This window comes from Apaloderma vittatum, unplaced genomic scaffold (assembly GCF_000703405.1).
Source record: "Apaloderma vittatum isolate BGI_N311 unplaced genomic scaffold, ASM70340v1 scaffold2742, whole genome shotgun sequence".
NCBI classification, from domain to species: Eukaryota; Metazoa; Chordata; class Aves; order Trogoniformes; family Trogonidae; genus Apaloderma; species Apaloderma vittatum.
The window spans coordinates 7,344-22,730 of NW_009702878.1; the positions used below are offsets into that span (position 1 = coordinate 7,344).

At 36.9% G+C, this 15,387-nt stretch overlaps 1 protein-coding gene across 1 annotated transcript; it reads left to right on the forward strand.

The window, feature by feature from the left end:
- Positions 1–3,917: 3,917 nt before the first annotated feature.
- KIAA1456 (KIAA1456 ortholog) lies at positions 3,918–10,781 on the forward strand. The gene is made up of 3 exons (XM_009864379.1): positions 3,918–4,071; positions 6,758–6,931; positions 9,745–10,781. The coding sequence occupies exons 1-3, from the start codon at positions 3,918–3,920 to the stop codon at positions 10,779–10,781; spliced, it is 1,365 nt and encodes a 454-aa protein (XP_009862681.1).
- Positions 10,782–15,387: the final 4,606 nt, after the last annotated feature.

A 15,387-nucleotide genomic window follows, 5' to 3' on the forward strand; every position in this document is an offset into this window, starting at 1 on the left:
CAAAATGCTAATGGAAAAAGAAGAAATTAGATTACCTCAGAGCCAGGGAACTTTTAGTGAGTTATGTAGCTATGAAAATATATGATATCATATGCTTGTGTAATTCCTTTTACCTCCTGAAGAGCTATAATAGTTTAGTTTTTTTATTTTGCACTTTTAAAAAAAACCACAAACAACACCAAAAATGGAAAATGACAGTGTAGGAAAGAATCAGTGGACTACAACGTATTTACCCTCAGACAGTTTTGTTCATATACCACAGTTACATGTGATAGACTGGTGATCTATTTCCCTGCAAGTTCAGCAGAAAATACAGTACAAATTTTGCCCAATTTTCTCACTTCATAGATCAGCTGCAACAAGGGCCTGTTGCCATCTCATGAACGAACCTCGGCGGGCAGCAAGCACTGAAAGGGAATCATAGAATCATAGAATGGCCTAGGCTGGAAGGGACCTTAGAGATCATCTAGTCCAACCTCCCTGTCATGGGTAGGAACACCACTTCTCGACTAGACCAGGCAACACATGGGGACCGAGTGGGAATTGAACCTGCGACTTCGGTGCTGTTATTGTTGTCAGCACTGTGCTCAAAACACTGAGCTAACCGGCCCCCTGAAAGAGAATTCTGATCTTCATTTGTTATCTAAACTGCTTGTGTGCACCAGGCTGACATTTCTTAAGCTCCATCCACGTTTTCTGAGACGTATCGAGACTTGCTGCAGTGACTGAATTTCTGGGTGCCAGTTTACTGCACACTCCCTACTCTGCACCAGATCTCTGCATGAGCCCTTTGACAGGAGCACAAGCACAAAAAAAGAAGAATTCCACATGGGAAAAGTGTGCCGGCAGTTACTGTTCTTCTCCTCTTGGCTAGTCTTATCAAACAGCTTTCAGGTAACTTAAATGAGAACTGGGGCAGATGCTAAAGCGCTAGGATTTCTGGACATCATGGATTTTCATTACCTCCTTTGCAGAACAGACTTTACAGTTATCCTGGAAGTTACAATCCAGAAGGTGAACATTTTCTACAATTCATGTGTGACAGTGACGCTGTCTGGTACTTTCCAGCTGAAGAAGTTGTAATGGTTGTTTTGGTTTATAAAGAGAAATATGGGTATTGAGTTTGGCTTGTAAAGTTACAGAGCTCCAAGTTTCTGATGTTTTCGGTGACATTAAACTTGTGTGAAACTGGTACAGCTGCAGGTCCCGCCAGACTCCACAGGTTTCTTGCCATTTGTAAACATTGAAATTAAGATATTTAGGGCTAGGATATTCCCCTGCCATGCTGCAAAGTAAAACCTGATAGTGTTATGGATCTGGACTGGAAAGTCAAATTGGCAAATCTAATTTCATCATGTGTCCTTATTATCTACAAAATATAAACAATCAACAGGAATGGGAATTGTAATGAAATGGTAAATAAAATAGTTTATATTTTAGCAGACCACTGTTACTGTATGATAACCAAATTATTATTTTGACAATGCTTATTAAATATATCTAGTAACCTCTAGTGCAGTGATGTAATACATGGAAGTCTCTACAATGTTCCATATAGCAAAAGACCCGGTACAAGTCCTCAGTGAATGAGAAAGTTGAAAAAAAAAACCAACTTAATGGTCTTGTGATTCAACATGAAAGAAGCCAAATTTCAGCCTGCATTGGAATTCAGTAAAATCTTTTTAGGAAAGGTATAATACAACATTGTATCAATGGGGAAATTCTTACCATCTAAGTCAAGTTGAGGTTGACTTCTGTGTTTATTTAAAATATTCAAATTAATCTTCAGTTCAGATAGCTACTTCTGTAGTTGGCATAAACTGAAATTTCTGTAGCATTTGGAATTCAGTGTGAATGGTTGAAAACATTCCTTTTTTTTTTTCCTTAAGAACAGCAAAGATTGAACAAATAGCTTTAAGTGAAAAGATAAAAATACTTGGAAACACTGAAGCACATAGAAATCAAACATGAAGTATAAACTAGAGCAAGGAGCATATCAGATGACAAAAGAAAATAAATGATTGTTAGTCTTTGGAATTTTTGCTTATAACGAGAGGATTTCTAGGGAGTTGAACAATAAAATAGAGTATGTTTTGAGGCAGAGAAGAAAGATAGCTGATGACATGAAATTTGTTTTATTTAAGAGTCAGGTAAGAAGAAAGGAATGGACTTTTGACTCTAAGGAATATTTATTTGAAATTACTGCAACTATCCCATCCTATCTGACAGAATAACTTGAAATGGCATTCTGAGAAAGGTTCTGATTGAGTAACTTCTCTCACATGTAATATCATTTCAAGTCTGTGTTTCAATACTGTCCACTTTGGCTGTTCAGTCTGTTATACTTTTCCATTCTTCAAGATGACACTGAAAATGAGCCTTCTAGGAATTTCCTATACTGTTAATGAATTTTATATATATCTGAATACATATCTGTGTATGCAGCTAGTAAAAGGTGAGCTAATGCAACATAAAAGAAAATTGTGGCTCATGCCAGAAAAAAAACAAGAGTGAGGATTGTGAAAACACTGGGCATACATGTTTTGAAGAGAGATGTTCACAGATGCTACAGTCAGGCTGTGATAATTGTAACGATTTGGCCCAACCTCTTCAGTAGGAGTGACAGAACAAGTGAAATGGATCAAGTCCTGCATACTATTCTTGTAAGCACTCACACACACTTAACTTGAGGTATATTAATTATTTTTTTTGCAGTCACTGGCATTAACAAGCATTTTCTAACATAAAAGATTGCGATTGTAGGACAAGTGTTTTGAAGAGCTTACATTATTTGGTATATGTAATATTTTATTTTACAACTTTTCTTATAATAACTCATTTCAACAGTAAAGGTGACAGAAAGAAACAATTTTTGTTATGATTTCAAAATGCATATTGCTTGAAAATCAAAGAAAGCAAAACACAAACTTATGTGTTTAAAGTCTTTGCTTCTGACATTTTCCAGTGCAGCCAAAGGACTCACTTTAATAATTTCATGTTAATAAGATATTGCTTTAATTTCTTGGAAGTCATTTGGAAACAGGCTTTTGTTGTTGCTGAGTATTTGGACAATTACATAAGTTCTGCTTTAATAATGGGAAGGAATATTTCCTGAATAAACATGCAGTTTAAATTAGCTTGAAGGATGCCGTAACACAGTGAAATGTAATCTTATCAGCCTCCATTGCTTATTAAGGCCTGACCTGATTGGTGCTTGGATGACAGGAAATTTTAAGGAAGATGCAAGATTCTGTATAAAGGGATTCAGTGTCTGAAACCACTCTGTGTTTTACATGAGTTTAGGGGTAATACTGAAAGTCTAAAAAAATACCACTTTTCAAATGAATCACTAAGCTAAAATACTTTGCTAAGAAATTAAGATAGTGGAGTGGGAACAGGGAAATCATACTTCTGGTGTCGAAAAATTTCAACCAATTTATCACCTCTAGAGGGTAGATACACCATAAATAATTCATGTGTGGTTTAGAGGCTTTGATTTCAGGGTGCAGGGTATATTTTAAATAACTTACTGGTAGTTCACCTACCTTAACTAGAGCTGGAAAGTCTATTCTTAAGTTCCTGTTCTTAATCATTCTGCACTTCTGCTGAATACAGGCTCTGTTTTGCATTAGATAATCTTTTACTTATTAGATCAGTGAACTTACTTAGGAATGAATAGGCACATGCAGTTATATAATGCTTCTCAGGCAAGGTGAAACATTCAAATTTCTTCTTGACTTTCATGAAATAAAATCAGATCCTTTGAATAAAGACCATTTTACAAATATGATGGGTGTAATGATTTTATGAATGTAACCTTCCAAGGCCCTGAATTATGCATGCCTATAAAATGTAAAGTCTATGCTACGACAGTTTGTGTTTTGTTGTACATAATCTTTCTTCATTATGTTTTCAGGATGGAACATGAGGCTACCCAGCTAGAAAAGCAGCACGTGCATAGTGTGTATGAAAATACAGCTGCCTACTTTAATGATCTGCAGAGCAAAGCATGGCCTCGTGTTCGAAACTTTCTGCTGGAGCAAGAGCCTGGCAGTCTCATTGCTGATATAGGTAAGCCGTTCTTCTGAAAGATTGTTTATAAACTGTATTAGTTTATATGTTAATCATATGCATCTTCCAGAACAACTGTTTTTAAGACTAGTTTAAATATTTTTAAACCTGTATCAGATGCCATATACCATTTGTTTTATTTCTTTGTCAGTGTGTCAGGTTGCCAGTAAATAATTTTTATGCCTTATTTTTGTTGAGCGAAGCCTTAATTTGTCAGTTTCCTCACAAGGCTAGTGGTCTGTTGTTCCCCTTGAACCCCTTTTATAAAAAGGATGTTCAACTATTTAATATTTCAGTTTGTTTAGATCTCTGGGTTTAAGTATTGCTGGTTTGCAATTTATTGCTTTTCATCTGTTCTGAAACTCCTCCTATCAAGGAGAAATCTTCTGATATGATTGCTATTAAAAAAAAAAAAAAGTTGTGCTTTGAGAATCTCCCTATGATCCTGAATATGGACACCTAAACCTCATTTCCTTGTTATGGAGTTGTCTTCCCTACATGTTCAATTTATTCCTAGATTTTCTCTTGCACCTACAAACTTTTTAGAAGTTTCCAGGCCCTGGTGTCTTTGCTTTGCCTGTATTACAACTTAAACAGATGCTCCTTTGCACCATTGGATTTTCCTCACTGTTTAGACTAATAAAATGTTTTTACACAGCAAAATGTAATCAGTGCACATGATAAATTGCACATCTGCCTTATCCTAGAAGAGAAAAACACTATTTGAAAATGTTGTAGGCCATAATCAAAAGATATTATATAGTTCTCCTGCTGCTCTTGAGCAGTACCCCAAAAATACTTGATTGCTGTTATTTTTAATATGCATCTTTTATATGTCTGCACCATTTTCACTAATAATCTCAGGAAATATCCTATGGCAGACATTCATTCAACAGTCAACGTGATATTTCTCAGCCAAAATTTTTTGTCACCTCAATAGAAGTAATTTGAAGCTTAGCTGAAGTTCTTTGAGGCTTTATCAGTGGATATCATAGTGGTTACTGACAGCTTAAGATCACCCTGTTACAGTTTCAGCTGAAATAATTTAAATGCATGTGGTACATCTGGAGAGAAGGTAGATGCTTACAGTTGCTAGTAAGAATATTCTCATCAAAGCACACAGCATAGAATCATAGAGTCACAGGATCATAGAATCATGGAATCATAGAATCATAGAATGTGTTGGGCTGAAAGGGACCTTTAAAGGTCAACTAGTCCACCCCTCTCCCTGCAGTAAGCAAGGACATCTTTTACTATACCTTCCTTTTATGAGGTTTATTGAGATCTACAGAAATCCAACTATTGCGTTCATTTTTAGTATATATTTTGGGAGAAGAGTTACCTAGTGGCACTAAAATTTCCAAAAAGAGATCTTATATTGATAATTTCATTTTCTGTTTAATACCACATTTTATTAAAATATGATTTTGTCTAATTGCCGTATTATTGTTCATTAATCAAAATAAATGACATTGGGGTGACCATTGTTAACAGCTTTGCGAAGTAATCTACTCTCCTAATGACTCATTTAAAAGTGAGTCTCCTGCAAATGTTTTTAGAGTACTGGGAGTGTTGTCACTATTTAGCTTCATTCCAAAAAGGTCCCTGTACTTCCAAAACTCACTGTGGTTAAAAAGCACTCCACTAAAAGCCATGTATTAAGCAACTGAATCTTCTAAATTAAAGTACGTTTGAGTAAATGTGTTTCTTATGCAAACACAGTAGCCAATAATACTTTATACTAATTTCTGAACTTATGCTTTCTAACTTGCTGAGCTTCGTGTTGTATTGCATATACACCCTGAACTGCATTAACAATATTAATCTCCATTTCTCTCAAGTGTTACTTCAAAGACTAGTGCTTGCTTTTTCTTTAGAAGTATGCTCTTTTTTCACCACTGAAGTGTTGTGCTGTTCTCCGACAGTTCCTGTGCTGTCTCTAGATAATGGTGCACATTAACATCAGCGAGAGCAGCAGCACTGCAAGAAGCAGTGATGTTTCCAAAGATAACTCCAGGCCTTTAAATTGAATTATCAGTACTAAGATGGTTCTCTTTGCCAAGCTGCTACCCCGTTGCTTGGCTGTCAACTTTCAGAAATTATTTTTCACTACTGACCCGTAACTCCAGTGAATGTTCCCTAATCTAATTTTGAAAAATGCCTGTTATGTATACGGCACTGAAGAACACTCTGAAAGATTTCAATTTAGTACTGCGCAGTCCTTGAGGAGACATAATTTTAGGTGGAAGATGTTCTAGAACAGTTCATTACATCTACGTGCGATGTAATGCATTGGCACAAAGAAAGAGGAGGTGCCTGTGACATGGCAGGAATTTTTATGATTCACAGTTTTTTTCAAGTCAGTATCTGAAGATCACTCCTTCCTACTCCCACCTGCTCTTATCCTTATTTTCCCTGAAGAAATACACATAACCTGCTATTACACAGGGCTGTGTAATGAGTATTTTTATTTGTGATGTTGGTACTGTTACACTGCTAATGGCGTGAACGTAGAATTTTAAACAGTCTAAAAGAACCCTGCAGCAGTTAGGCTAGTAGGAGCATGCCCTCACTTTATTTCCCAGGAAACTAAAATTAGGAAAGCTCTCCCATTATTTTCACTGCTTTGGGAGGGATAGCAAAAGCTTGGTAAATATGACTTCTGATCTAGTATTCTCTTCTTTAGGTTGTGGAACTGGAAAGTATCTCAGTGTCAACAGTCAGGTGTATAATCTTGGCTGTGATTACTGCAGACCATTGGTAGAGATTGCAAGGAAGAAAGGTGATGAAGTTCTGGTATGTGACAACTTAAACCTTCCCTTTAGGGACCAGTGCTTCAATGCAGTCATTTCCATTGGAGGTAAGCCAACATATCTGCATCCTGGCCCACAGCAAATGGGAAATTTGGGGGATCCTTTCCTTTACATATGTCTTCATTTCAGTTAAATTTCTTTTGAGACAATTCCCTTAGAATCACCCCAGGTATTACTGAAATAAATGTAGTAAACATGAAAAAAAAAAAAAGATTAGTTTCATTGCATAGAGGTGCTGTTGACCAGGGAAGCAGGGAAGTGTGTGGATCATTTTTTTGTTTATATGTGGTCTTGTTCACTCTGTGGAGAAAAGATTTCCTTCCAGCATGCATTTTGAACAAGTAAAAAACTAATATAAACATGGCTACTCACAGTTTAAACAGATTAGATGACTGACATAAACTCTTGGTTCCTCCTTAGGATCTGTTTTGTCCAGCAAATGTATTGAAATAAAAGCTTAGAAGTTAGAGCCATACAAGTGCCTGTTGTCTGAAATGAGTGAAGCGTCTCAGCATCTTAACTCCTCTGACCTCTCTTTTTGAAAATATTACTTCTAATTTGGGAAGTATAAACTGGAAAAGGGTAGATGAGGAATTATTCAAGTACTCAGTTACAGTCTTACAGTTTTAGCTCTACTCTTGCTCTTGAACTTCTTCCAGGCTGTTTCACTGAATTAGCAAAAATATAAAGCATTATAATTGTTATTGGTAGCAATCAATAAAGTACTTGAGATAGGATAGTAATGTATTTTAAAATGTATTTTTCACATATGCAGGATGAAAGAAAGGGTGACTAATATGCAGGCAGTATCTATATTACTTTGCTTTCATGTTGGCTACTTAACTGCTATGCTCTATCCACATTTCAGGTCTTGTAGTATAATTTTAGTGCTATGAGATCAGCTGACTTTGAAGAACAGCATCTCTGTCTAATGTTTTTACTGAATATAGGCCTGACGAGTTTAAAAGTTCACAGGGTGTTTATATGCATTTAGCGGTAATGAATTTTCATTCCTCTTGCATAGTGACATGGTATGCCTGTGTCCATCTAATTCTAAATAAAATGGTTTTCATCCCATTCCAGAGAATAGCAAGTATTTAAGTTCATAGTCAAATACACATCTTGCCTTTGCTGCTGTGATCATGTTTATAGGATTTATATTCCTGCATAACCACCAGAGTGATTATATAATTTTATCCGTTGAGGACTGTTTAACACATTAAATTAATTGCTTAGATAAAGCTTGCACAGATTCAGCTGGCTGACTGGCAACTCATTCTGGTGAACTGAGCTCACACGATTATGCTGTCTCTGTCAGTTTTGATATTATTTTGTAGGAGGTTCTGTGGTGATACATGACCTAACTCCAGTATGAGAGAAAATAGCAGCTCCTTTCTCCCCGGCTTGCTCAGGAAATTGAAATAGGATTTTATTTTATTTTTTTTGGAAAGTTTGAGGAAATATTCATGAGAGTCAGGAGCACCTGGAAACAAACACTGACCATATAGACTGGGGAATTCTTCTCGGAGTTCACTATCTCATGTTCTCAGCTGCTTGTGAGAGCCTAGTTAATACTGACTGCGAAGAATGCTTTTCTTGACTTATGGTAAAAAAGCTACATTTTTTTCCTTGGTAGTTCAACCATCGTTTTGAATAAAGAAAGGGCTAGTTGGACACACTATGCATAGCTTCAGGGTTGAAATAACGCTATTTCTACCGTCAGAATGGCTACTGTCAAGCAGCACATCTAAAGATAATCTATTTTTTCTGAAGGTTTGGAGATGTCTTGAGCTAAAAACATACACTATTCTTCTATGTTTTTGTATGGATAGATTGAATGTTCTGCATGTAGAAGTGGCTGGCTCCAAGTCCACTTGGAACTATTTATGGAATCAGTCCTTTTTTCCATTGATTGAATCAAATCTAGTACTGATGATATTTGGAACAACATGACCAGTGTAACCAATATCAGTACAAGTTAATGTTTCTGAGAGCTAAGAGAGAAAAGGTGTCTTAGCTATTCTCTGGCTGTTAAAATTTGTTCTTTCAGGTGAACAAAAAGATAGAAATAGTGTAGAAATCTTGAAATGTAGCTTCATTTCACATTGCAGTGAAATCTGAAATGTGGAAGTTAACTTGGAAAGAAAATTAAAATGCAGTGATCGGTAGTTTTATTTTGAATATGGCTTTTTATTTTTTAATAGAACATAGTGTAACAAAAAATCATTAGTCTCAGATATGCAATGCAGACTGAGATACTTCTCATTTTTTACTTCAAAACTATCTATAAAGGCAATACCTTTCTGCAAAATTAGAGCAATGGATAACATTTCTGCCTAAATTTTCTCACTAGCTCTTTTGAAAGTGCATTGCTATAAAAATACAGTGTCTTTTTATTGATATTACATTTAGCTGTATTTGTTACATGGTGAAAAGATTTTCTCTTTTGAGTAAGGTAAGTCTGAATAGTGTCCCAAAAACTAAAGTTGAAAATAATATTTCCTAATTCATCTAAAGGCCAGGCATTTAAGTGAAAGCTAGTCATTCTGTGATATTTTATGGGTGATGTAGATAAACAGAAACATCCAGCCTGACTTTTCTTAAATCCCTATTCTGAGATGAATTGCCTTCTTTGGGATATTCCTATTTTTATCCATTGAACATCAATGTCAAAGAGAGCATTCTGAGGTAAACTTGCACTATGGTACCAATAAATTCAGCACTTGCAGTGAGTATCACAGTGAGTATCACAGCACTTGCAGTGAGTGATATTTGGGATTCTGCAACCCAGAACAGCTTGAAGATGAAAATGCTATGTACTTACTAATATTCAATACATAATGCCTTTCCTTTTTTGCAGTGATCCATCATTTCTCAACGAAACAAAGGAGAATCAAAGCAATAAAGGAAATGGCAAGGGTATTGATACCCAGAGGCCAGATGATGATTTATGTTTGGGCTATGGAACAAAAGAATCGTCGCTTTGAGAAACAAGACGTATTTGTTCCTTGGAACAAGGCCTTGTGTTCACGGCATTTTTCAGAATCAAATCAATCTGGAGATAAGGGTGAGTTAGTGCACGCTGTAAGAAGCCAGGACATGCACCCTGCACAGATACTCATCTCTGATTGCAGCTACCAGACCAACCTGCAGCCAGAAGCTGATTCAAAACCTTCCCACAGTACGGACCATTGCTTATCCAGAGCCTGCTGCGTGAAGATTTCTGAAGAAGAAAACAGATTTTACAGTGCTCTAGGAAGATCCTTCCGCTCATGGTTTTTCTCCAGATCCCTGGATGAATCAGCCCTGAGAAAGCAAACTGACAAAATGAAGCCCCTGAAGAATGAAGGAGAATGGGCAAACAGTCCTGTACCCATTGAGCATTCACGCCACTGCAGTTTGGATTTAGGTCACCACGGGACACTGTTAAAAGAACGAAGCTTAGATGATGATGATGTGTTCATGGAAAGCCTGCCTCTCAGAAAACCACAGTGGTCACCAGCCATAGATGCACTGAAGGATTTGAGTTTAAATGGAGGACACCAAAGTGAGGCTCAGGGCAAGAGTGAAGAAGCTTCATTTCTAAACGGCCCGGCAGAAGACGAGGACTACAGCTGCAGTTACAATAGAGATGGCGCTGGTAAGTCTAACACTGGCAAGGTTTTCAAAAGAACATCGACAACTGACTCCACTGATTCTGCTTTGGATTCAGCAGTGTCTGTCGGGGACCAAACTGATGCCATGTTGGATACAAAAGCCTTCATGCGTTATTACCATGTGTTTCGGGAAGGGGAGCTGTGTTCTCTGGTAGAAGAGAATGTGCCGGAGCTTCGAATACTTTCTTCCTGCTATGACCATGGAAACTGGTGCATTATTGCAGAGAAAAGAGGAACATAGCTGTAAAGAGTACAAAGTAGAATCCGGTGACTGAGGATTTTAAGCTGCTCCTTGTGTTCCTGTGATTGTGCAGTGTGACACGGAATCTGGATCTCATGTAGTTGTGTGCCATTTATTCTGAGTTACTGTCCCTTTACCTACTTAACTATCTAATGCAAGGTCTGTATATAGGAATGTAAGCAGTAAACAATAATTATGTTTTGTTAAACTTTTATGAAGTTAAAACTGGAGAGTTTTATATTGCTTTTAGCAAATAACTGTGTTTTTAAATATACTTTTCTATGGACAAATAAAACCTTTTTATAAGACCAGGATCAGGGCATCTTTTATGAGAAATATCCTCTCATTAAAAAGTCTAGGCTTGGTTCTTCAGACGCTGAAAATGTTTTACATTACTCCCTGTTCTTGAAGTCCTATAAATAGAGATATAGGCACATTTAAAAACAAACTCGACTGTATACTTCTAGAGCGCATGCTGCAGAGCTGGGAGCAAGCATGGTCCCAGTGCTGCTTAGTTTGGAGTTGTTAATGGTCAAAAACTATGTGCAAAACAAGCTCTGCATATTCCATCATTTGAGATTTTTATCTGGGAGCAAAAAATAGAACAAATTTTGAACAGTATTTTGGACTTTTGTTTTTAAAAAAATTAATTTTTTTCTCAGGTGCAGGTTAAGTTTACATGCTAGCTCTCACAAATCCTTTATCTTAATTTCCTTTGCTGTAGATTTTCATTAGTTATGTGTATACAGAAGTCAGAGGAATTTGTGAGAATATCAGTATTATGTAAAGGTCACAAAATCAAATATTTGAGATATATATGTATATATCTTTTTGATAAGCCTGGGAAGTTAAGATAAAATTAATGAAAATCCAGTGCATATGTGGTGAGCTGTCATACTTGCTTTCCTCATTCACTAACTTGAGAATATATATTAAATTATCTCTTAAATAATGTAGGTAGGAAGAGGATACGAGTTTAGTTTGAATATAAAATACAAATTCCCATCTTCTGCAATTAAAATTAATGTTTTCAGACATAAATGATAGTAGATTGCCGATACAAGTTTCCTATTTCCTGTAAGAAATAAATTTTGCTGAACATGGTGCTCATCATCATCCACTTATGCTAGATTGTAGCAGTTGCCCTCATAGAGTTTTTCACACCCAAATAATCTCATCCCTTTTGGTGGAAGACTTAGGAAGTTATATATGCTGTGGATAAAATCCACCTGGCTTCTGAAGGTCAGTAGTGAAATAGTAATTTTTACCAGCTGAAGCAGGGCTGACCTGGGCTAATCACCTTGTTATCGTGAAGTTACTCCATTTTTAGGCTTTATTTACAGTCTGTGGTTTTTGTGCAGGGCACATCTTCAGCTTGTGTGATTTTAGGGCCTTTAATGGAGCTGCAGAGATTCTCCCCTGAGATCAACCCTTTTGATACAGCAGGTTTGGAGACCCTCATAATTAATGTCTGCCCTATTAGTGAGCAAATAAATAACTTTGAATACAAAGCAACAGGAGGGAAATAACAAACTTTTCCAGTCTATGCTGCTGTAGATGGCTTTTGGGCTGTTCAGTAGAAACCCCTGATGGTGCTGAGTATTTTTAGATGTAGCTGCCCAGAAGTGATTGCCACCTGGTGTGATGTATTACAGATTCATTTACTGGAGAGATGCCTGTACAGCAATCACCTTTGTCTTCCTCATAATTTGAGATCCTTTCTAGGTCTTGAACTACCCACTACCTTTTGAAGATAAAAGTGTAGTCAAAGAACCAGGCATCTGAGACTTCTGGAATATTATTCAACTCTAAATATTACTTCCAAGACAGCCTGGGTCTGCATTTCTGAGACAGTGTGTCTGAGCCATACTCCCTGCGATATTCTCCGTGTCGCTGGGTCCTGGCTGAGGGGGCTGCTCCTGCTGCAACCTCAAGGTCTGGTTTTAGAAGCCCAGTGCAAAAATGCCCGTGCTGGCATATTACAGAGCCAGCGTGGATCGCAGTGAGCTCCACGCCTCATCTGCAATGTGCTTGTGTCAGACAGGTGAAACCTGCCTCTTATGTTGGAAATTTCTGGAGAAGCTTGAGGATTTTAGAAGAAAAATCAGCTGCTTCCAGATAAGATAGTTTTGTTACGTGCACTTCTGCATTCTATCTGTGGAGTATTCAGTGTGTAGTCAAGAAGGCTAATGAAAATTGGGGTAAAGGAAAGGCTTCCATTCTATTTAAAACAGAGACTTACTAGCTGCGCAAGATCCTGAACCTCTGTTTCAGGCTCCAGTGAAAACTTCCTGTATCTGTATGAATAAGAGCTGTCACCCCAAAGCCACTTAGGTACTTTAAACAGCTTTTATATTTGTAGACTTTCTATGCATTGTTTGATTGGAGATTCTTGGCTGGGGATGCTTTTCACAATTATTTACTTCTGTACTGGATTTTCTCTAGTTTTGAGGTGATGCTGTTGTGTTGCATACAGGTTTGGCTTGTGACTTTATAAATTCCTGGGAGAAGGGTGGGTTTGGTAAACCACTTTTTTTCCCAAATATTCAGTTTTCCTCTGAGGACGTATAGTCACCATGTCACATATTTTTTTTTTTAGACAGAGGATTGGTCAGCTGATGTCATGAATGTGAGGTCAGCACAGCAAGCCTTTATTCCTATACGCAGTCTCCCATCTATTTATGGTGGCTGCCTAGATATGTAACAGCTTTGTCATCTCATAAGAAGCCAGATTGGCTTACTCAGAGCATGGTGAATGTCTCTCTTGATTGGTTTCTCTTTTGATGAGGCCCATCTTAAGCAAAATGTAATTTCTAGAAGAATCCTCGTGATCCCAGTCTTCAGTAGCTTACAGACATAGTTAATGTGCTCAGAGAAGTATGTATACCATTGAAAAGTCTATAGTTAGTAAATCAATAAGTGAATAAAAAACCAGTTGTTCTTGCATGCTAAAACTCTCAGCAATGTCCAGGCTGCATGATCTGACTGTTATAAGGTTAAAGGAAAATACGTTTTTATATTTCCTGTCTGACAAGTGGGCAATATTCTCACCCTGGTTATACCAATAGCAAACTTGCTTCTGACTGCAGTGGGCTAGGAACGCTCCTAAACTGCTCATCTAACTTTAAGTGGCACATAGAGAAGTCTTGATTATATGAAAAAAGATGCCATGTTTTTTTACAGTTTAATTTATTAGTATCAATATCAGTCTGAACTGGCTGAACAAAAGCTGCTACCTTGTTAACTCTTACAGACTCTAATCCAAATAGACAATCACAAAAAAAAAAGATAGAATTGAACAGACTTATTTTTGAAAGACTAATACAATTGAAATCTTTGATAAATTAAATTTTGTCTTTTTTTTTTAATACGTGAAAATATTTATATTAGAAATGCAGAAGTATCTTTTTTCTCTTTTGGTACTAATGGTGACTATTTTACTTTCTTCCAAGCTTATGGTGTAGGAATTTTAAAAGCACAGCTGAGGAATGAAAGCTAGAAATATTCTAGAAGATATTTTTTCTGGCACATATTTGTATATGAGTTACTTACATGCACGGGTTATAATGCTGAGCGAGGAGCTGTTTATGTTCCACCAGCAGAGTATTGTTAGTGAACCACCTGGGTAGATTCTGAATAGATATAATGTCTCTGATCCTGTCCCCTCTCCTCTGTCTCAGGTCTCCATCAGGCTGGATTGATCTCACTGTTGGGGTGTGTGTGTATTAACGTTGTGTTGCATCTATTAGTCTACCCACTTTATTGTTCAGCACTTTTACAGGATTTGTGGCCACTTCAGGAAAATTAAGTGTGTCAGTGTTAAATATATATAATTATATATCTCTTTTGTGAGTTCAGCATCTCTTACTCTTATAGTATATGAATTCTGGCAGCTACCCATGATTTTATCTTCCAGTTTGCTGGTGAAAACCATGCCTAGGTACTGCTCTGTAATCAATTCTCGGTCCATACGTGAAACCTATTCTCTAGTATTCAACAGAAAATAAATCCTACTTGGTTAAAATCTTACTTCCTACAGAACTTCTGTGCTTTCAGATTAGCTAATAAATATATTAGCCGACTGGAAACTCTGTGTCTGGGTAAGTTCTTAATGAATGTTAAGTTTGACAAGACTCTGTTAGTGCTGTTTGCTCAGTGAGTTAGGCCACATGGAAATGATGCGGAGCAAGTAAGCATGAAGCCAAGGAGTATGTCTTTACTTCAGACAACCATAGTCATCTAGTCACAAATGTGATCATTTGGACTCGGTAAATAAAGGTGATGAAATGCGGTTTTGAACCGTGTCAGTACTATATATCCTGCTGATGAGAGAAAAGCAGGACGGTTAGCAAAACTAATTGCTACAGAACTACATTTTCTTCTCCTTCTGATGTATTTACAGCCATCCAGGACAAAGCTTTTTGGTGTAAAATAACATTGAAGTATTTCTTTGGGATTGTTGATGTTCATTTTGCACCAATTTAAATCAGAAAAGAAAAAGGAATGTAATTAGGATTATGCAATTGCCTGGTGAGTTTACAGCTATACTATGTTAAAAGTGTTTTTACAATTGCAGTGATGGTGTATTGTATTTGTACGGTTACAG